Here is a 22,303-nt window from a genome sequence, read left to right as displayed (position 1 = left end):
GCCCATCAGTAGAAGGCAATTTCACATTCCCTTACCTACACACCCCACCTGATAAAGTGAGATGTAAAGTGCCAGCGGGTCATCTCTGGAGAGAGGACTCCTAGGACTCAGAGAACAGGATCCTCCTATCATGAACAGTGTTTCAACACAGGTATCAAGTGTCTCAACACGAGTACTGCCTTTTGCATTATAGACACTCAAATCTGGTTTCAAGCCACACTTTCCTTTGCATATCTTGGTTCCATTCTGTAAGCTTCGGTGTCAGTCCGAAATTAATTAGTGCCCAAATATTGTAAATCCAGGAGGTATTTTCTCTCTGGAAGGGAGCAGTTAGAGAGACCAGCCCTCTACAGTTCAAAATTTTCCATACTGTTGGGGTTTGGGTTCAGGATATCATCTTACTTTTTTTTCCTTTACCGAGCCAGGCTTTGATCACTAACTTGGCAAAAGGGGGCTTAAATGAAAAGATCTGTGAGAGTTTGTCAGACCTTCCTTGGAGTACAGATTTTTCAGCAGACAGAACAGCTATCTCGTCCTTCAGTGTTCGGAGCTGTTTCTCATAATCGCACAGGGCTTCTGCGTTCCGCTGGTTTGCGCTCCGCTTGTCCAGGTCAGAGACCCGCTGCTCTGAGCCGCGCAGCTCCACTCTCCTACGCTCGGAGCCCCGCTTCTCTGATCTCCTACGATCTGAGTTTCTGTGGCGAGATTCTTCCTGGGCTTGAAGCGATTTAAGCCTGAACAGAAACAAAGGTTTCAAAGAAAACAGAGAGAGGTAGAGACGGAGGAAAGGTGATAAACTGCATTGACATACTTAATGAGGCTACTGTATTCAGCCTGCCGTTATTGCCTTGGAAAACTCATGGAAATAGGAACAAGAACAAATTGCCAGGGTCAGGGAACCACACCGTGTCTGCAGCTTGCATGGGAAAGCTCCTGAAGAAAAGATAGGTGTGCAAATCTTCTAGCCAAAGCTGTGGGCAGAGTCATGAAATCCTTGCGGAGGCGAAGCAGAATCATCCTACTCTATATTGGATGGTTTCACTGGACAAATCTCTGGAAGCAAGTGACCTCCAAAACCTACTCCAAAAGCTGGTCAACACATGATCTGTTCTCACTAGTGCTTCAGAATGTGGTGGGTGGGTGGGGGTGGGAGGAAACTTCACTGGAAATTGAATAACATCTACAACACTAAGCAGATGTGTGGACCTATAAAAGTAATGTACTACGGAAAGGAGCAAAGCTTTAGAAATAAAATGGGCATCCTTATTACATACAAAGAGGTGTGACCATCATACCAGGGAGAAAAAGTCATAAGAAGATAACATGGTGTGATGAAAATGACAATGGTGTTAGAAGAAAAGGGAAGGGGTAAGATTAAGAAGGATACAGAGGAGCTGAAAATACAGTAGCAGAATTAAACGCTGCCCTAGAAACAGTGAAGAACAGAGTAGGTGCTATAAGAATTGCTGAGTAATAGGAGATAAAGAATTTGAGAAGCTTTATCAGCTAGAAAAATAAGAGATTGAAATGATGATGCGAGGGGAGTTAGAAGTGGAAAACAGAGCAGTGCTCCAAGCTAAAATTTTGGATGTTCCTAAAGAAATCAGAACAGTGGGAACATGCATGAAGACAGTAGAAATATGTATATATATATGTATTTTACTACAACTGCTCTTTTGGGGGGAAAAATCAAAGTTAAGATTTAAAAAAGTATAACCTTAAAGGATCAATGTTTATTTTCCCCTTCCATAAATTTATCTTTAGAGACTAACAATCTGAAATTTAAACTAAGATTTGCCACAAAATAATTATTTCTAATGTTGAAAATTGGTATCAAAGTAAATAGTTAATATTAGGGAAATACTCAAATGAGGAAATATGATGGGTCTATTTAAAACTAAGCTCTGCTTAATTTTTTTTTTTTGGTAATAGAGAAAAATACTAAATGAAAATGAAAAAATGGGGTCCACAGCTGTATACTTATATTTTGTTGTCTGTATTTTTAATGAACTAATTGGAAGAAATATCCAATGGTGACAGTGAACTGGCTCTGGAATTATGAGAGGTTTTGGTTCCTTTCTACTATGCTTTGAAGAGTCTCTATAGTAAATAGGCAAATAGATGGGGAAACAATGGAAAACAGTGACAGATTTTATTTTCCTGGGCTCCAAAATCACTGCAGATGGTGACTGCAGCCATGAAATTAAAAGCCACTTGCTCCTTGGAAGAAAAGCTATGACCAACCTAGACAGTATACTAAAAATCAGAGACACTGCCAACAAAGGTTCATCTAGTCAAAGCTATGGTTTTTCCAGTAGTTATGTATGGATGTGAGAGTTGGACTATAAAGAAAGCTGAGCACCAAATAATTGGTGCTTCTGAACTGTGGTGTTAGAGAAAACTCTTGAGAGTCCCTTGGACTGCAAAGAGATCAAACCAGTCAATCCTAAAGGAAATCAGTCCTGAATATTCTTTGGAAGGACTGATGCTGAAGCTGAAACTCCAATACTTTGGCCAACTGATGCGAAGAACTGACTCATTTGAAAAGACACTGATGCTGGGAAAGATTGAAGGCAGGAGGAGAAGGGGACGACAGAGGAGGAGATAGTTGGATGGTATCACCAACTCAATGGACATGAGTTTGAATAAGCGCCAGGAGTTGTTGATGGACAGGGAAGCCTGGCATGCTGCAGTCCATGAGGTCACAAAGAGTCGGACACGACTGAGAGACTGAACTGAACTGAACTGACTGCTTTTGTAATAAGAAAAGTATATAAAATATTAATAAAAATATTGCTTCCTCTCCTCTTTGTGGACAGATTCTTATGTATTGTCATGGAGCACCAAAAAAGCTAAATTCAAAGATTAATTAACAGCCTGCAATAATCCTGTCATTTTTTTTTCTTACTGCTTTTTTAGCTGATTTATTTCCTCCTCTGCAGCCAAAAGGGATATGGCAGATCTGTTCTTGGGTTCTTCAAGAGTCTTTTCAGTCTCAGCCATACTGTAAAAGAAATCAATAACTAAAGACAGACTTTCCAAAACTGGCAGACTTTTTAAATCAAGGCATAGTTTCTCTTGGGAACTTTTGCCATACGCTATAAATTCAACATAAACAAGAACAAATTATAAGACATCTGCATTCAATCAGATGATATTACAAATATTATGGCACACTGGTATGCAAAAACATGCTAGCATCTTTCCTCAATGTCAAACACAAAGAAATTTCAGTGCTACTACCCCTACAAGATTACATAATAATTACTGATATTAGAATGTAAAGAACAAAGAAACTTGTTCAATCTCTTCATCTTACCCTCCTAATTCATCTTCTCTAATCACACCAAATCCCCAGGTTGCTTCTCTCTATAAAATCTCCATTTTTCTATAATATATTAATACCTATTCTTATTACTTTGCACTGTAGCATTGTATTTGACTTAATTTTCCTGGACTTACTAAAGTTAAAAAAATTATTTGCCTACATATGAAGAAAGTCTTCCACAATTACACTCAACCACCAAGTATCTCATGTGTTTCTGCCTCTGACTTCCACCACTAACTGAGGACAATTTTCCTGCATTTTCAACCTCGTTTGGTCATTGTTAGTTTCAAAGACTCCTCTCATTGTAGGCAAATCATAATAAATCATACTATTTCTTTAGGTCTAAATTAAAGGAAATGAGAATGCAATGGATGCCATTGGACAAGGACCAATGGTTCTCAGTGAAGCTGTTCTTGTACAGTGAGAGATCATAGCAAAGGTTGCCAGACATCTCTGACCCTACATCCCTGGAACACCCTGTCTCTTTCATCCCAATAGTTCTGAGACTAAGAGATTGCAACTGCTATCCAAACTTACATCAGTCTTCCCCCTTACACTCAGAAGAATGAAACTCTGGCCTCCCCTATACAGTGAGGCAGACTGAGAAATAATGGGCTAGTTAGATTCCTATCAAGTCCCCACCGGTCCCAGGCAATGAGGAAACAGAAGTGGTGTGAGTTTCCCCAAATCCCATCTTATATCCTTCTCCTCCAACAAATGCCCACTCATCCATGAATACCTCTCCAAAGGCCACATCTAACTCGGGCAAAGTTTGTCTCCCCTCTGAGCTCCTCCCACAGTTGTTAATAATCTCATTACAAACAAACTGTGAACTATTGAAAGGCAAAAAGTCTATTTTATTGATCTCTTTATCCCTAGCATGTAAAACAGTGCCTGTCATATAGTAGATTAAAAAAGAAAAAAACTGAATGAGTGAAACAATGAAATGCCTAAAGTGTAAACTAAAACCAAAGTAGCAATAACTTCATAATAGGGATGTTGGCAGTTGAAAGGAAATTTTTTGGGCTCCAAAATCACTGCAGATGCTGATTGCAGCCATGAAATTAAAAGACGCTTGCTTACTCCTTGGAAGGAAAGTTATGACCAACCTAGATAGTATATTAAAAAGCAGAGACATTACTTTGCCAACCAAGGTCCGTCTAGTCAAGGCTATCGTTTTTCCCGTGGTCATGTATGGATGTGAGAGTTGGACTGTGAAGAAAGCTGATCGCCAAAGAATCGATGCTTTTGAACTGTGGTGCTGGAGAAGACTCTTGAGAGTCCCTTATACTGCAAGGAGATCCAACCAGTCCATTCTAAAGGAGATCAATCCTGGGTGTTCATTGGAAGGACTGATGCTAAAGCTGAAACTGCAATACTTTGGCCACCTCATGCGACGAGTTGACTCACTGGAAAAGACTCTGATGCTGGGAGTGATTGGGGGCGGGAGGAGAAGGGGACGACAGAGAATGAGATGGCTGGATGGCATCACCGACTCGATGGACATGAGTTTGAGTGAACTCCGGGAGTTGGTGATGGACAGGGAGGCCTGGCGTGCTGTGATTCATGGGGTCTCAAAGAGTTGGACACGACTGAGCGACTGAACTGAACTGAACTGAATTTAAATGTGAACATGCTACAGATTTTTTTACGTATATATGGGAAAATGAACGCTTTTACTAAGAGAAAATTGTGGAATATTAAAAGAAGAAAATAGACTAAGAAAGGGAGAAGAGTATGAACAGTAATCATTTTTCGTTTGCTTTGTTTTGCTTTTTGTCTCAAGACAAGGCATAGGGAGAGGGGGTGGGGGAGGAAGGCTTAGAAGCTTGGGGTTAGCAGATGCAAACTACTGTATATAGAACTGATAAACCAGGTCTTACTGTGTAGCACAGGGATTTATAGTCAATATTCTGTGATTAACCATAATGGAAAAGAGTATGATAACGAATGTATATATATATATATGTATAACTGAATCACATTGCTATACAGCAGAAACTAACACAATACTGTAGATCAACTACACTTCAATTTAAAAAAAAGACCTGGCACACGTGTGTGAGCTAATATACATATGAACCAAAGGGGCAAGAGGGCTAATTTGGCCCCCTTGGATGATATACAGAAAGAAGAAAGGGGGTGCATTCATGTGAAGAGCATTGTTTAAAACAGGCTCACATATTTATTTTTCATTATAGATTTATTCATTCATTGAGCAAATTATTGAGAATTTATTATGTGCCGGCACGATGCTGGGTGCTGAATATACAAGTGTCAGACTAGTGATACAGGATGGGAACCCTCTGGAGCTTCCAATGTAGTGAATCATAAATATGCAAACAAAGTTTTCAAAGCTTCAACTTGTGGTATAGATAATTGCTGAAAGAGAAAAGTGAGAAAGGAAAGACTGTTCAGTGTCGAGTGATCACAGACTCTGAGAAAGTCACATTTAAGCTGAGACCTGGAAGACAAGAAAAAGCTAGTCTTGCAAAGAACCAGCAGAAGACTTCCGCTTTTCTGAAAGGACACAGGCAAGGCCTCGAGGGGAGGAAGCAGAGGGAAGACTGGATGAGGGGAGCCTGGCACGAGATGAGGGTGAAGCGAGAGGTAGAGTCAGATTACACAGGGCTGGGAGAGCTCTGAGAAGGAATTTAGAATTTTTTTTCTAGGTACAAAAAGGGGTGAATAAGAGGCTTCAAGCTGGATGTGGGGGAGTTACTTGCTATAATAAAAATATATTTCTATTTCCTGTGTGGAAAATGGATGGTAGTAGAGCAAGAACAGACCCAGGGAAGCCAGTTGGAAGGCAACTGAGGTGAGAGCTTACAGAGGTTTGACTAAGAGCAGCAATAGTAGTATAGAAAGGACCGTGTGCAGGAGATGTTTAGGAGGTAGATTCCACTGGATCCTCTAATAGACTGGACATAGGAAATGAGAACACGTGGTTTCTAACCAGAGTCCCAGAATAAACTCTAGTGGTCTTCCCTTGTCTAGGGCATATCAAACCTGGGCAGACCTGTCCCCATTCTATTGGAACTGGCTCCTTAGGAACTGAGTCACACCCAAACTGGACTCCACAAGGTTAGACCTGGGAACCTCCTTGGATGGGCCCTTCATTCCACAGTAGATAGCATCCTGGATTTAGAGACAAGGAAGCAGAGTAGTGGAGGAGAGAGCTGGCTACCATCAATCCTGGGTGAACAGCCTCCATCATTTCTGATGCCTAAAGAAATAGAATATGAACCACAAATGGGTTAAACCACACGTTTGGGTTAAAACCAAAACAAAAGTAGGAAATTTAGGGGAAAAGACAAGCACTTTACTGTGTGCAACTTTCAAATGGGGGAGGGGAGTGTACGCACAGATAGAGTATGAGTACAGATGATAAACAGGGCAAAAGGCATATGAAAGGGTACATGGGTGTTTTTAGTACTATTCTTGTAAATTTTCTGTATTTGACATTCAGTTCAGTTCAGTTCAGTCGCTCAGTCGTGTCCAACTCTTTGCGACCCCATGAATCACAGCACGCCAGGCCTCCCTGTCCATCACCAACTCCCGGAGTTCACTCAAACTCATGTCCATCGAGTCGGTGATGCCATCCAGCCATCTCATTCTCGGTCGTCCCCTTCTCCTCCTGCCCCCAACCTTTCCCAGCATCAGAGTCTTTTCCAGTGAGTCAACTCATCGCATGAGGTGGCCAAAGTATTGGAGTTTCAGCTTTAGCATCAGTCCCTCCAATGAACACCCAGGATTGATCTCCTTTAGAATGGACTGGTTGGATCTCCTTGCAGTCCAAGGGACTCTCAAGAGTCTTCTCCAACACCACAGTTCAAAAGCATCAATTCTTCGGTGCTCAGCTTTCTTCACAGTCCAACTCTCACATCCATACATGACCACGGTAAAAACCATAGCCTTGACTAGACGGACCTTGGTTGGCAAAATAATGTCTCTGCTTCTTAATATACTGTCAAGGTTGGTCATAACTTTCCTTCCAAGGAACAAGCGTCTTTTAATTTCATGGCTGCAATCAGCATCTGCAGTGATTTTGGAGCCCAAAAAAATAAAGTCTGACACTGTTTCCATTGTTTTTCCATCTATTTCCCATGAAGTTATGGGACCAGATGCCATGATCTTAGTTTTCTGAATGTTGAGCTTCAAGCCAACCTTTTCACTCTCCTCTTTCACTTTCATCAAGAGGCTTTTGAGTTCCTCTTCACTTTCTGCCATAAGGGTAGTGTCATCTGCATATCTGAGGTTATTGATATTTCTCGCTAGTAAAGTCATGCTCAAAATTCTCCAAGCCAGGCTTCAGCAATATGTGAACCGTGAATTCCCAGATGTTCAAGCAGGTTTTAGAAAAGGCAGAGGCACCAGAGATCAAATTGCCAACATCTGCTGGATCATGGAGAAAGCAAGAGAGTTCCAGAAAACCATCTATTTCTGCTTCGTTGACTATGCCAAAGCCTTTGACTGTGTGGATCACAATAAACTGTGGAACATTCTGAAAGAGATGGGAATACCAGACCACCTGACCTGAGTCTTGAGAAACCTGTATGCAGGTCAGGAAGCAACAGTCAGAACTGAACATGGAACAACAGACTGGTTCCAAATAGGAAAAGGAGTACGTCAAGGCTGTATATTGTCACCTTGCTTATTAACTTATATGCAGAGTACATCATGAGGAATGCTGGGCTGGAAGAAGCACAAGCTGGAATCAAGATTGTGTACATTACATTTGTAAATTTTGACTGCTGCAGCTATAAAACTGCTGACAATGGTTCCAATTGGAAAAATAAGTGAATGTGTAGGGAGGTAACTCTGTGTGTGTGTGTGTGAAAGGAAAAATATCTAGAGTAAAATATGCAAAAAATGTTAATATGCATAAACTAATAGGTGATTTTCACCTTTGTACTTTTGTTATATGCATCTTGAGAAGGAAATGTGTATAACTTTTATAATTGGGCAAAACTAAATCAATCGATCAATAGAGATGTTTTCCTTAGAAGGAAATCTCAGCAGAGAACAAGGCAGAATGCCACATGGTGTTTCACCAAAAGCCCCGTGTAGTATGTTAGTCACTCAGTCATATCCGACTCTGTGCGACCCCACGAACTGTAGCCCACCAGGCTCCTCTGTCCATGGGATTCTCCAGGCAAGAAAACTGGAGTGGATTGCCATTCCCATCTCCAGAGTATCCTCCAGACCAGGGATCGAACCCAGGTCTCCTGCATTATAGGCAGATTCTTTATTCTTTTCATAAACCCTAACTAGTGACAACGGAGAAGGCAATGGCAAGCCACTCCAGTACCCTTGCCTAGAAAATCCCATGGACGGAGGAGCCTGGTAGGCTGCAGTCCATGGGGTGGCTACGAGTCAGACATGACTGAGCGACTTCACTTTCACTTTTCACTTTCACACATTGGAGAAGGAAATGGCAACCCACTCCAGTGTCCTTGCCTGGAGAGTCCCGGGGACGGGGGAGCCTGGTGGGCTGCCGTCTATGGGGTCACACAGAGTCAGACACGACTGAAGTGACTTAGCAGCAACAGCAGCAACTAATGACAAAAGAATCCTTTGCTGCCCTCTGCAGGTCAGCCATGGAGCAACGCTGCGGTGGGAGAAACACCTAATTGATGGATTTTTGTTAGGTAAGTTGAAAGCAGTTGCATCACATTTGTCTATCTCCCTCAAGTACAAACCCAAGTTTGCAATTTTCATCGCAGTGATTCCTTGAGCTTGCTACCCTGGCTTTGCACATAGCATACATCTGAGATCCGTTATTGCCTGACATTACTTAACTTTTTCAGATTGCACTTTTGTATCTCAAAATTATTCCAAAATCTTGAATGCTTCTTAGTCAGGAATACATAGGCCTTAACTGACTGACAGATGCAGACTGCTTCATTTTACTTTTTCTCTCTTTCTCTTATTTTTTCTCTTTACCTGATCTTTCACTCTTTCCCCGTCTGCATCTTTTCTTATTTTCCTTCCCAAAGGTAGATTTTTGCATGTTACAATTTTTCTTTTTTATAAATATGGACTGATCATGGGCCTATGAAGAAGGAGGAACCTCAGAAATGGAGCCAAGGGAACCAGAGTCTTAGGGATCATAATATAGAAATCCCATCCTCAAATTCAGACACTGACTCCCAACTCATACATACACACATCAAGTTGCGTACTTGCAAATATCTACATTTTACATGAGCCAGTATTTTCCTTTTAAACTTAAATATTAAGAATAAGCAATTCTTTCTGAAAGAAGATAACTTGCATTCCTCTTACTCGTCTTGAACCTGGTTGAGTTGATTACGAGTTGCACTCAGATCAGCATCTAACTGTTGTATGTCTCGAATACCAGACTCTGTATTATGTCTGTCCTTATCGAATGTGTCCTGGAATGATACAAAAATCAAAACAGAGCCTGAAAACATGAAGCCACATGGACAGCAAAAACATTACGCTGGACAAAAGAAGTCAAGCCAAAAGGGCATGTAATGTATCGTTTCATTTTCATGAAGTTTCCCTGCAGGCATAATTAACCTAGAGTGATAAAAATCCAAAGGGTGATTGCCCCAAGGGTGGAGGGAGGGGACTGGGAAATGGCACAAGAGAATGACCTGAAGGAATGGAAATGTTTTGTATCTCAATAGGGATGTGAGTTACTAGGCTATATCCATTTGTCAAAATTCATCAACCTATGGTTTTCACTGCAGGTAAGTGATACTTCAGATTTTTTTCAGTTCAGTTCAGTCGCTCAGTCGTGTCCAACTCTTTGCAACCCCATGAACAACAGCACGCCAGGCCTCCCTGTCCATCACCAACTCCCGGAGTTCACTCAATCTCATGTCCATTGAGTCGATGATGCCATCCAGCCATCTCATTCTCTGTCGTCCCCTTCTCCTCCCGCCCCCAATCCTCCCAGCATCAGACTCTTTTCCAGTGAGTCAACTCGTCGCGTGAGGTGGCCAAAGTATTGGAGTTTCAGCTTTAGCATCAGTCCTTCCAATGAACACCCAGGATTGATCTCCTTTAGAATGGACTGGTTGGATCTCCTTGCAGTCCAAGGGACTCTCAAGAGTCTTCTCCAGAACCACAGTTCAAAACCATCAATTCTTCAGCGCTCAGCTTTCTTCACAGTCCAACGCTCACATCCATACATGACCACGGGAAAAACCATAGCCTTGACTAGACAGACCTTGGTTGGCAAAGTAATGTCTCTGCTTTTTAATATGCTATCTAGGCTGGTAATAACTTTCCTTCCAAGGAGTAAGTAAGCATCTTTTAATTTCATGGCTGCAATCAGCATCTGCAGTGATTTTGGAGCCCAAAAAAATAAAGTCTGACACTGTTTCCACTGTTTTTCCATCTATTTCCCATGAAGTGATGGGACCAGATGCCATGATCTTTGTTTTCTGAATGTTGAGCTTCAAGCCAACCTTTTCACTCTCCTCTTTCACTTTCATCAAGAGGCCTTTGAGTTCCTCTTCACTTTCTGCCATAAGGGTGGTGTCATCTGCATATCTGAGGTTATTGAAGGCACCAAAATATCATTCTACATCTTTATACCCAGAATAACATCTACAGGGGGTAAAAATCTAAGAGACATTTTTTTTCCCCATGTAAAAACTTTCCTTAATGAAAACTGACATCTACAGAGCACTTCCTACATGTAAGTTTTTTCCCGTGCTTATCACATTTAACTCTCACAATGACCCTATTAGGTAAGCAAAAGCACTGTTCCCATTTAGCAGTTGAGGAAACTGAGACCTAATAGGTTGGACAATCTACCTAGGACCTTAGAAGGTAGACAAGGATGGTCAAGTGATCTCTAAGCAGGAATCCTTCAGCCACTACCTCATAAGGCCCTCTTGCTTAGAACACAGCTTAGTGGTCTTAGAACACAACCTGGTCTTAGAACAGGTCTTAGAACACAGCCTGATCTAAGTGGTTTATCTTTTGAAAGAAATTTATATAAATCCAAAAAATATTGAAAATCAAGGTTACCAATGTTTTGTTTATCCAGACATAGTGACACCCACGCCTTACCAGCGGTCCCCAACCTTTTTGGTTCCAGCGACCAGTTTCATGGAAGACAATTTTCCCATGGACCCTGGGGTGGGGGATGGTTTCAGGATGATTCAAGTGTATTACATTTATCATGTACTTTATTTCTATTATTATTACATCAATTCCACCTCAGATCATCAGGCATTAGATCCTGGAGGTTGGGGGCCCCTGCTTTGAAAAGTACGTGTTCTCTTTTCAGTTTGGTCCTCAACTGTTAAAATACTACCACTGCTGCATGGAAACCACCGATATATCAACCTCAAATGATGACACTCTCTTGATTAGTCTACCAGAATTGAGTTTTCTTACCTGGGAAGCTTCCAATTAGCTAATTCATTTTATTTTACTTTTTCAGAATACTGAGCTGCCCCCCTTTTTAATGATCCCTTTCTCTTATGACTCACCTCCCCTCCCCCATGATACCCTATCAGGGTGACTAACTTGTCCTTTTTTAAAAAATTTATTTATTTTAATTGGAGGCTACTTACTTTACAATATTGTAGCAGTTTTGCCATACATTGACATGAATCTGCCCCAGATGTACATGTGTTCCCCATCCTGAGCCCCCCTCCCACCTCCCTCCCCATCCCATCCCTTTGGGTCATCCCAGTACATCAGCCCTGAGAACCCTGTCTCATGCAAAGAACCTGGACTGGCGATTCATTTCACATATGATAATATACATGTTTCAATGCTATTCTCTCAAATCATCCCACCCTCGCCTTCTCCCACAAAGTCCAAAGGACTGTTCTATACATCTATGTCTCTTTTGCTGTCTCACATACAGGTTTATTGTTACCATCTTTCTAAATTCCATATATATGCGTTAGTATACTGTATTGGTGTTTTTCTTTCTGGCTTACGACACTCTGTATAATAGGCTCCAGTTTCATCCACCTCATTAGAACTGATGCAAATGTATTCTTTTTAATGGCTGAGTAATACTCCATTGTATATGTACCACAGCTTTCTTATCCATTCATCTGCAGATGGACATCTAGGTTGCTTCCGTGTCCTGGCTATTATAAACAGTGCTGCGATGAACATTGGAGTACATGCGTCTCTTTCAATTCTGGTTTCCACGGTGTGTATTGCTGGGTCATATGGCAGTTCTATTTCCAGTTTTTTAAGGAATCTCCACACTATTCTCCATAGTGGCTGTACTAGTTTGCATTCCCACCAACAGTGTAAGAGGGTTCCCTTTTCTCTACACCCTCTCCGGCATTTATTGCATGTAGACTTTTGGATAGCAGCCATTCTGACTGGCGTGAAATGGTATCTCATTGTGGTTTTGATTTGCCTTTCTCTGATTATGAGGGATGTTGAGCATCTTTTCATGTGTTTGTTAGCCATCTGTATGTCTTTGGAGAAATGTCTGTTTAGTTCTTTGGCCCATTTTTTGATTGGGTCGTTTATTTTTCTGGAATTGAGCTGCAGAAGTTGCTTGTATATTTTTGAGATAACTTGCCATTTAAAAGTTACTATTTAATGCCTAGAGTGGGTGCATCAATGTACCAAATACAGACCATCACCAGGCCCTTTTCATAGCTGAGGAAGCAGAGGCTCCTTGAGTTGATTGAAACCATACCACCAGGAAGTAGGCAAGGCTGAAATTTTAATGCTGATCTGTCTTAAGAGAAAACTCAATCCATTATGCCACATACTACGATAAATAGAAACTCACCTTTCCAACCCATGTCTCAGTTCCCTAACTAGAACCAAGCCCTTCACTAGGTAAAAAGCCTTATCTTATGTATATTTGAGTTCCCAGAGCCTGATCAGGTGCGGAACACCGAGGATGATCCTTTAGTATCCCTACCTGTAGAGAAGGGACCTTGCTGTCCACAGGTTTTCCCAGGGAAGCAGCTGTAAACGAGGCCTCCAGCCAAGGCAAAAGGCGTGATTTGATTGTTTCCACACCATCATAATGTCCTCCTGGAAGAATCCACAGACCAGGTGAGTGACAGAAAGCCAACCACATCCACCCAGACAGAGAGCAAAGGGAAGACAAAAGGAAAAGAAGGCAAAGAGGGGAGAATCAGAGGGAGACACACGGGCTGTTCTCACCTTCTTGGGCTGCTACAGTGAGGATCCCAAAGAGTTGTCCCTGCACTTTGGCAACTTGTTCAATGAGTTCGAGGCAGTGATTTAGATTTTGATCACATGAGTTCGCCTGCAAAGCCAGAATGGCAGACATCAGTGCAATTTCATCCTTCTGGGACCCACTGCATGGTGGACACACATGTCACTTTATGGGCATACGTATTACTTTACACAGGACCAGCTGACACTGGTATGCTTCCAGGGCAGAAACTGCTGTGTGCTCACAAAACACACTTGCCTCTCCTCCTGGACACCCAGCTTGACAGCCTTCCCCAGTCTCCCTAGCAACCAATGTGGCCATGCATCCCAGTTCTGGTCTGGGATGGGAAGTGATGAGTGACTGTCCTGAATGACTGTCTTCTTTCTCTCTCTCTCTCTCTCCATCTACCAACCAAATGCAGAAGACTTAACAGAGGACCCCAGAAGCATATGGGATGGTGAAGCCACAAGATTTAAAAGGCTGTTAACTGAACACTTGAACTGTTACATCACTGAGAAAGTTTTGTGTGTGTTTGTGGGCATTAAGCCACTGAAATGTGGGGGTTGTTTTTTACAGCAATAACCCTGACTCCCTACTCAATGTGCTGTGCCCACTCAGCCGTGTCCAACTCTTTGCAACTCCTTGGACTGTGGCCCACCAGTCCTCTGTCCATGGGATCCTCTTGGCAAGAATACTGGAATGGGTTGCCACTTCCTCCTCCAGGGGATCTTCCAGAACCAGGCATCAAATCAAGACTCTTTCATCGCAGATTCTTTACCACTAGCAACACCTGGGAAGTCCTCCTTAATGGAACCCTGCAAACACTTCTTTCATAAATAGACATTCTGTAACAAAAGATAAATCATTGCCTCTTAATTTACCCACATTATTGGTTCTTATCCTCTACCTAAGTTCAACATGTGCATAAAGGGCACTATTTTTCAAGAATAAGAAGGTATTGCTGGGTGGAGGATACAATGGAGAAGAAGACCATAAAGATGACCTAGGCTTCATGGTGATGCAGACTCTCTGGGGAGACGGGAGAGTAGACAGTTACCCTGTAGTGGAGCAAAGTCTTACTGTAGGGATGAGCACAAGGTCTATGAGCACAAGAGCCATTGTCTGAGAAAGTCAGGGAAGGCTTCCAACAAGCAAAATCTAGGGGAGAAGAAGTTGGACTCGGGGAAAGTCTTCCCCCAGAACAGAAGCTAAGAGGTAGACCTTTCAACTCTTCTACTGCTTTTGTTGTCTCCTTGGTGAGCTTTCACCAAAGCCTTGCTAGCCAAACCTCTAATTGATTCTGACTCCCGAAGGAAAGAATGCAACTGCAAGGAACAAATCATGTGGGTGTAAAAATGCATAGATCTGCGTGTCACCTCAAGCCATCATAAGGCAGGGGTGCCTTCTGGGTATGATGAATCCCAAGATAGGAAGTGGGAGATAGAAACTAGAATGAAGAGGAAAGGTTGAGGTGACCTCCAGGCAAAAGTTTACAAGTGAAATGCAGGCCTGTGTCAACAGGGAAATAGCTCAGACAGGCAGTAAGCTCCTGAGGACAGAGGCTGTGCCTGGCCAGGTCACCGTGGCATTTCCAGCCCTTCATCCTCCTGTGTCTGTGTATTCGAACTCAATATGTATTGCGTGGATGAATGAAAATGAGACCATTCACCCACTTTATTTGCTAAGTGCCAGGCACTGTCCATGCTTTATGTAGGTCAACTCAGAAAATCCCCACCATAGGTACCGTAGGAGATTAGGAGGACTGTTGTCATCATCACCACTTTTAGATGAGAAAACAGACCCAGAGAGGTTAAGTAATATGCCCAAGGGTACTTAGCTAGTATGATATCAGAACTGAGACCTGCTTCCAGAGTCCATGCTGTTGACTACTAAATTATACTGACTTTTGGATCATGATTAGTGCTAGAAGGAGGAGGGGGAGGATTGGATTATGTGACATAAAGTGAGTTAGGAGAGCAGTCAGGGAAGCCTCTCTGAGGAGGAGTCACTGGAGCTAAGTCTCGGATTCAGAGCACCAGAGAAAGAGCAGGCCAGGCTGTGGGAACAACACGGGCAAAGGTCCAATGGCAGAAAGGAATCTGGCAACCTTGAACCAGACGTAGGTGCATGTGGCAGAGAATAGGTGGTCAGAGAGGTTGGCAGGACAGATTCTGCGGGCGCCCTGCAGGCCGGGTAAGCAGTCAGGATGGAAGGGACTCGTCGGAACTGAGAGGGAGATGCTTGTGTACTTTCCATGCCTGGTTAACAGTACCTGGGACTAGTTCTACTATAACACTTATAAGAAGAAATGGACACAATCGAAATATCTCGTTCTTCTATCCCCTTCTCCTAAAAAGTCTATGAGCTATTTTGGTTCAATTTTGACTATGGGTTTTCTTTTTTTAAAGGCTTTGTCTTTCTCATCAATCACCACTAGTATCCATGGCAAATCAAAGGGCCCCAAAGATTTGATGAATGAATGAGTGAATGACTATCATAATATGGGCATGATCAGGACCCACGGGACCCACAGCCTGATCAGCTCTCTCCACTCCTTCCTTGTTGAACCAGCAACTCCTTGCCCTTGCTATTTCGTTCCTGCACTTACCACAGTGAACTTCAATTCCCCAGTTACAGCCTTTTGCCCTCTGGCTGGATCATGCCATGTGCTAAGGGGACAGAGAATAGGTTTGGGAGTCAAGCAGACCTGAGTATCTCAGCTCCGCTACCTGCCTGTTCTGTGTAATTCTGCACAGGTTACTTAGCCTCTATGAGCCCATTTCCCAACCAGAAAAATGAAGATTATGGCTTGCAGAGTGTTGAGAGAATTAAATCAAAATGATGCACATTCTGCACCTTTAAGACAAAAGATGTAGCACCTGTAAGATGCTGCACAGAACTGAAGGGAGCAATGGACTGAGTAGCAGGGCACACCCCGGTTCAGATCTGGTTCTCCGCTTATTAGCTTATTCCCTTAGAGAAGACATTTAAAAAGGCTCTTCCACTCACTGGAATTTAGAAGGTGGATGATCTCACCAGCTAGCATAGGTGCAGAGGAGAGAAGGTATATAATAATTAGGATCATTGTAGTATTATTACTATAGGTTTCTGTGCCTTGACCAGTGCCTGGCACAAAGTAGGGGTCCAATGTTTATCAAATGAGTTTGCACACAGCACTAACATAAAAGAATATACCATGTCAGACTGTTTCTGATCCCAAGACGTGTCACAACCCGTTGCCCGTTTCTAACACAAAGCATTGCACAAGACACTCAACTTGCCATAGTCACAGTACTCTACCAAACAATTACTCCCCAAAAGATAAACAGAGCAAAGATATGAACTAATTATGTGCTTGCGTGCGTGCTCAGTCACTTCAGTCGTGTCTGACTCTTTGCGACCCTATGCACTATAGCCCACCAGGCTCCTCTGTCCATGGGATTCTTAAGGCAAGAACACTGGAGTAGGTTGCCAAGCCCTCCTCCAGGGGATCTTCCCAACCCAGGGATCAAACTCTAGTCTCTTTCATCTCCTGCATTAGCAGGTAGATTCTTTACCACTAGTGCCATCTGGGAAGTCCATGAACTAATTGTACTGTCTCCTAATTCCAAATCTCATTCACTCATAAATCCTTGAATTCCTTTAATTCCTAAGCCTTGGGCTGGCAGCTCAGGGAACAAAACTACGTTAAAAAATAAAAAGTTGCCTGCTGTCAATGAGCTCACCAGCTGGGGAAGCAGGATAGAGAGTAGGTAACACACAGGGGATAAATAATCCCCTTAGAGTTTACTAAGTGCTCCAAGAAGATAGTGAGCTGTAGAAAAAGTAAAATATACTCCGGTACGGGGTGATGGGTGGGAGTTTAGGACACTTTGAGTGGAGGAAGAGCAAGTATTATCATCACAGCAAGAAGCGGCAAGCCATATTGTACAGGAGAGGAGAACACAGGATCCAGAGACTAAGTAATAAAGGACTTCATTTGCCACATGAAGAGCTCTGGGCTCTATCCAATCACTGAAAAGTTTAATGGGGCAAGTGGAGGGTTTGCTTTGATTTCACAAAAATGACTCTGGCAGGAGCAGACCAGATAATCGGATTAGAGAGTGCATCTGGGAAGGAGGTAGGCAGTTGTAACCATCTAGCTGAGAGATTCTGAGAGTTGTGGAGGTGACAAAACTCCTTCCCAGCTCTGGAATCACATCTGTGTTGGCCAAGGTCCCACTGATCCTAGCATTACCTGAGGAGGAAGTCAGGTGGTTTGGGAAGAGGTAAGAGGTATGTGACGGAGAATGCTCTTTCCAGACGGTTTAAGGAGTTTGGGCTTTCCTGGTGGCTCAGATGGTCAAGAAACTGCCTGAAATGCAGGAGACCCGGGTTCAATCACTGGGTCAGGAAGATCTACTGGGGAAGGGAATGGCTACCCACCCCAATATTCTTGCCTGGAGAATTCCATGGGCAGAGGAGTCTGGCGTACTGCAGTCCATGCAAAGAGTTGGACATGACTTAGTGACTGAACAACAACAATAGCTTCTTCTAAAAAATTTTAAAGAAAAACAGTTACATCACAATTATCAATAAGAATTATTTATGAAACCTTCACTTCATTTATATAAGGGGGTATATGGTGTTGAGGGTATGGTGTTGGAGAAGACTTGAGAGCCCTTGGACTGCAAGGAGATCAAACCAGTCCATCCTAAAGGAAATCAACCCTGAATATTCATTGGAAGGACTGATGCTGAAGCTGAAGCTCCAGTACTTTAACCACCTGCCTCAAAGAGCCAACTCATTAGAAAAGACCCTGATGCCGGGAAAGATTGAAGGCAGGAGGAGAAGGGGATGACAGAGGATGAGATGGCTGGATGGCATCACTGACTCAATGGACAAGAGTTTAAGCAAGTTCGGGAGATGGTGAAGGACAGGGAAGCCTGGCGTGCTGCAGTCCATGGGGATGCAAAGAGTCAGGCACGACGGAGCAAGTGAACAGCAACAAAGCGGGTATATGGACTATGTTGTGAAGGAACATGCATTGACTTTGTGGGCAAGGTTTAACAATACTCTCCCAGGGAAGAGGGATTTGGCTGTGTTGAAAATCACTGATTTGGGCAATGAGGAGCCTCAAAACAATCCCATGAAGAGTTGTATAAAAATTGGATTGGAGGGAGGCATGGAGAAAGGTAGGAAATCAATAAGAATATGACATGTTGCTGGTGTGGAACTTAAACAAGGAAACTTCAAATTTATTCTAGTGGCTTCATGAAGATAGGAAAGATAGAAGTAACAGAAAGGAGTGTTATATTCCAGAATATAACTGCCAGCATTACTAACATTTTTTTTTTGGAAGAGTGCTCTTTTGAAGGAAAAACAAACCCTGTGTGATGGAGATGGGCTGCTAGCCTCCTTTTGTAAGCATGATGGCTGCAAAAATACTGTGAGTTGTGAGGGAAAGAATTCTCTGCACAGCAAGCAGCTGCTTTGTCAGTATGTCTCCTCCCTTACTCCCCTGCAGCTGTAGGCATTATTGCAACAAAGTTCATGTGAGATCTGCCTTAACCATACGCCAGAAGTGGGTTCCCCCACAAATGTAAGAAATGATTGGAGTTTGAATAAGAGCAACTGCAGCTAAAGGGGAAAGGTGGGAGATATTTGAGACCTTTAAAGGTGGACTCCTCAGGGCCTGATGAACCCATTTACAAGGTGTGATGGAGAGAGAGGAGACCGGGTTTCTGACTTGGGCCACAGGGGAGATTGTGATGCTGTTGCCTAACCAGAGGCCACAAGTAGAGAAGCAACAGGACAGGAGGGAGGGCAACTCATCCTGTTTGGTTCATGTTGACTCAGAGGATCTGGCCATCCACATGGAGCTGTCTGGAAGGCAGGTGGCCAGCCATTCAGGTTGGGAGCTCTGGAGAAAGGCCCAGGCTGGAGATAACTCTTGGAGTCACCAACATCTGGGAAGTAGCTAAAGCCATAAAATTGGATGAAAGTGTCAGTCATGTCCGACTCTTTGCGACCCCATGGACTATAGCCCACCAGGCTCCTCATCCATGAAATTATGCACGCAATAATACTGCTGGAGTGGGTTGCCATTCCCTTCTCCAGGGAATCTTCCTGACCCAGGGATCAAATCCAGGTCTCCTGCATTGCAGGTAGATTCTTTACTATCTGAGCCACAGAAAAGTCCAATAAAATTGGATAAGATGTATCAATTACTGCAGAGAAATCAAGGAGATAAGGACTATGAAAAAAGAGAGAGAGATTAGACTTGACCTGACCATCAGGTGGAGCAGTTACAGCAGAATGTTTTGGGGAAAGGATGCTTGATGTTGTTCCAGATCATTCCAGGTTGAGGAACAAATGGGAGTTAAAGAAGCAAAGACAGTGAAGACAGATTAGTCTTTCAAGAAGTTGTGCAGTGTGGGGAAGGAGAGCAACTGAACAGAGGCTTTGTTCCCACCCCTTTAGTGTCATCACTCTCTCAGTTCAGTTCAGTTCAGTAGCTCAGTCGTGGCCGACTCTTTGCGACCCCATGAATCACAGCACGCCAGGCCTCCCTGTCCATCACCAACTCCCGGAGGTCACTCAAACTCATGTCCATCGAGTCGGTGATGCCATCCAGCCATCTCATTCTCTGTCATCCCCTTCTCCTCCCGCCCCCAATCCTTCCCAGCATCAGAGTCTTTTCCAGTGAGTCAACTCCGCATGAGGTGGCCAAAGTATTGGAGTTTCAGCTTCAGCATCAGTCCTTCCAATGAACACCCAGGACTGATCTCCTTTAGAATGGACTGGTTGGATCTCCTTGCAGTCCAAGGGACTCTCAAGAGTCTTCTCCAGCACCACAGTTCAAAACCATAAATTCTTCGGCAATCAGCTTTCTTCACAGTCCAACTCTCACATGACCACTGGAAAAACCATAGCCTTGACTAGACGGACCTTGGTTGGCAAAGTAATATCTCTGCTTTTTAATATACTATCTAGTTTGGTCATAAATCACTCTCTAGCCCAGACCAAACCTCCTGACCAACTGAGCTTAAATGTTGCCTCATTTCCAAGGCTTTTCATAACGTGCCTCTCCATGACTTCTCCAGCAGTCTCACTTCCTCCAGCAGCTCTCTCCATTCCCACACAAGCCTATTTTGCTAGTGTACGTGTGCCATGGGCACCAGACCAACAATCCTTTGATCCCTGTCAATTCCTATACTTCTGAGCAGCCTTGACCTTATTAACATTTCTCCTCATACGACCCCAATCATCACAGCTCTCTCATCATACTATTCTATTCTTAACTTGAATCACCTGCACAATATTAGAGAAAATTTTCACCCCAGTTCAGTTCAGTTCGCTCGCTCAGTTGTGTCCAACTCTTTGCGACCCCATGAACCAGAGCACGCCAGGCCTCCCTGTCCATCACCAGCTCCCAGAGTCTACCCAAACCCATGTCCATTGAGTCGGTGATGCCATCCAACCATCTCATTCTCCGCAAATATTAATAATAAAATGTATCACTAAATATTTTTAATCAACTTGCAAATTTCAATTTGAAAAGCTTTGCAAATTTCAACTTGAAAAGCTATTCAAATCTATCAATTTTAGTAAAAAATATAGTTATTTCCACTTTGAGAAACTTTACTTTCATATACACAAAATAAGGTTCATCTACATTAGATAAGAAACTGTGCAAAAGGATTTATCACAGTATCCTTTAAAATATGAAAGTTACAATCATTTAATAATGATTTGCCTGATATTTTTATTTTTTAATACTCTTCTTTTTTTAAAAAAGTCATTTTACATAGAACAAGAATGCCATTCCAAACACACCAATTAGTGAATATGGGCAGGAGCAAGGAAAAGAGATGATCAATAGGAATGTGGAGTCTATTCTGAGGTGTGGCATTTCTCAGGTCTTTGCAGCTGACCCTGGAAATTCACATATGGAAAGCAAAGCCCTAATTTCTATCTTCCTTCCCCATTCCAATCTCCCCACTGCCACCACTGACCAGGGTATGTATTTTTAGAGGGTGGGTGGGGGAAGGATGGCAGGAAACAGACACTGCAAGTCAGTGGAATGTCCTTCCCTCCTTCTGTAGGAGATAACAGAATGGACTTGACAAGCAAAAGAGCTAGGTTCAAAACCAAGTTCTAAAGTGGAGTGGCCTTGGGCAAGCAAGCTGCCCTCCTGGGATCTGGTTTTCTCATGTGTAAAATACAGAAAATAAAGCCTACTATTTCATAGGTTCTTATAAAGCTTAAAGGCAATAATGCATGAAGAGTGCTTTAAGGGCTTTCAAGAACTCTTTAAACACTCGTTTTAAGGGATTAAGAGGTACTACTATGAATAAACTACTATGAATAAAATAGACATTGTACTGCAACAAACACTGGGGTACATGCATCTGTTTCAGTTAGGGTTTTCTTGGGGTATATGCCCAGTAGTGGGATTGTTGGGTCATATGGCAGTTCTATTCCTAGTTTTTTTAAGGAATCTCCATGTTGTTCTCCATGGTGGCTGTATCACTTTACATTCCCACCAGCAGTGCCAGATGGGGACAGAGATGGGAGAGGGGACATATGTATACCTGTGACTGACTCATGTTGATGTATGGCAGAAACCAACACAATATTGCAAAGCAATTATCCTCCAATTAAAAAAAAATCAAAAATAAATAAGCTACAAGGATATTATGTATAGCAAGGGGAATATAGCCAATATTCAATAATTATAAATAGAGCATAGCCTTCAAAAATTGTGAATCACTATGTTGTACACCATGAAATTAAAAGACGCTTACTCCTTGGAAGGAAAGTTATGACCAACCTAG

General features: G+C 42.8%; 1 protein-coding gene across 1 annotated transcript in view; it reads right to left on the bottom strand.

Moving 5' to 3' along the window:
• Positions 1-22,303, bottom strand: part of SPATA18 (spermatogenesis associated 18) — a 52,242-nt gene that overhangs the window by 19,896 nt on the left and 10,043 nt on the right. The window contains exons 2-6 of the mRNA XM_055434944.2: positions 13,469-13,574; positions 13,221-13,336; positions 9,617-9,726; positions 2,909-3,004; positions 489-734 (exon numbers count right to left, since the gene is read on the bottom strand). Of these exons, the coding sequence (XP_055290919.1) occupies positions 489-734; positions 2,909-3,004; positions 9,617-9,726; positions 13,221-13,336; positions 13,469-13,574 (674 nt within the window). The remainder of the gene's footprint in view (positions 1-488; positions 735-2,908; positions 3,005-9,616; positions 9,727-13,220; positions 13,337-13,468; positions 13,575-22,303) is intronic.

The sequence above is a fragment of the Moschus berezovskii genome, chromosome 5, assembly GCF_049115385.1.
Source record: "Moschus berezovskii isolate FMDL1 chromosome 5, NW_MosBer_1.0, whole genome shotgun sequence".
Taxonomy (NCBI): Eukaryota; Metazoa; Chordata; class Mammalia; order Artiodactyla; family Moschidae; genus Moschus; species Moschus berezovskii.
Note: the sequence above shows the minus strand (reverse complement) of the source record. Positions and strands in the feature narration are given on the sequence as shown.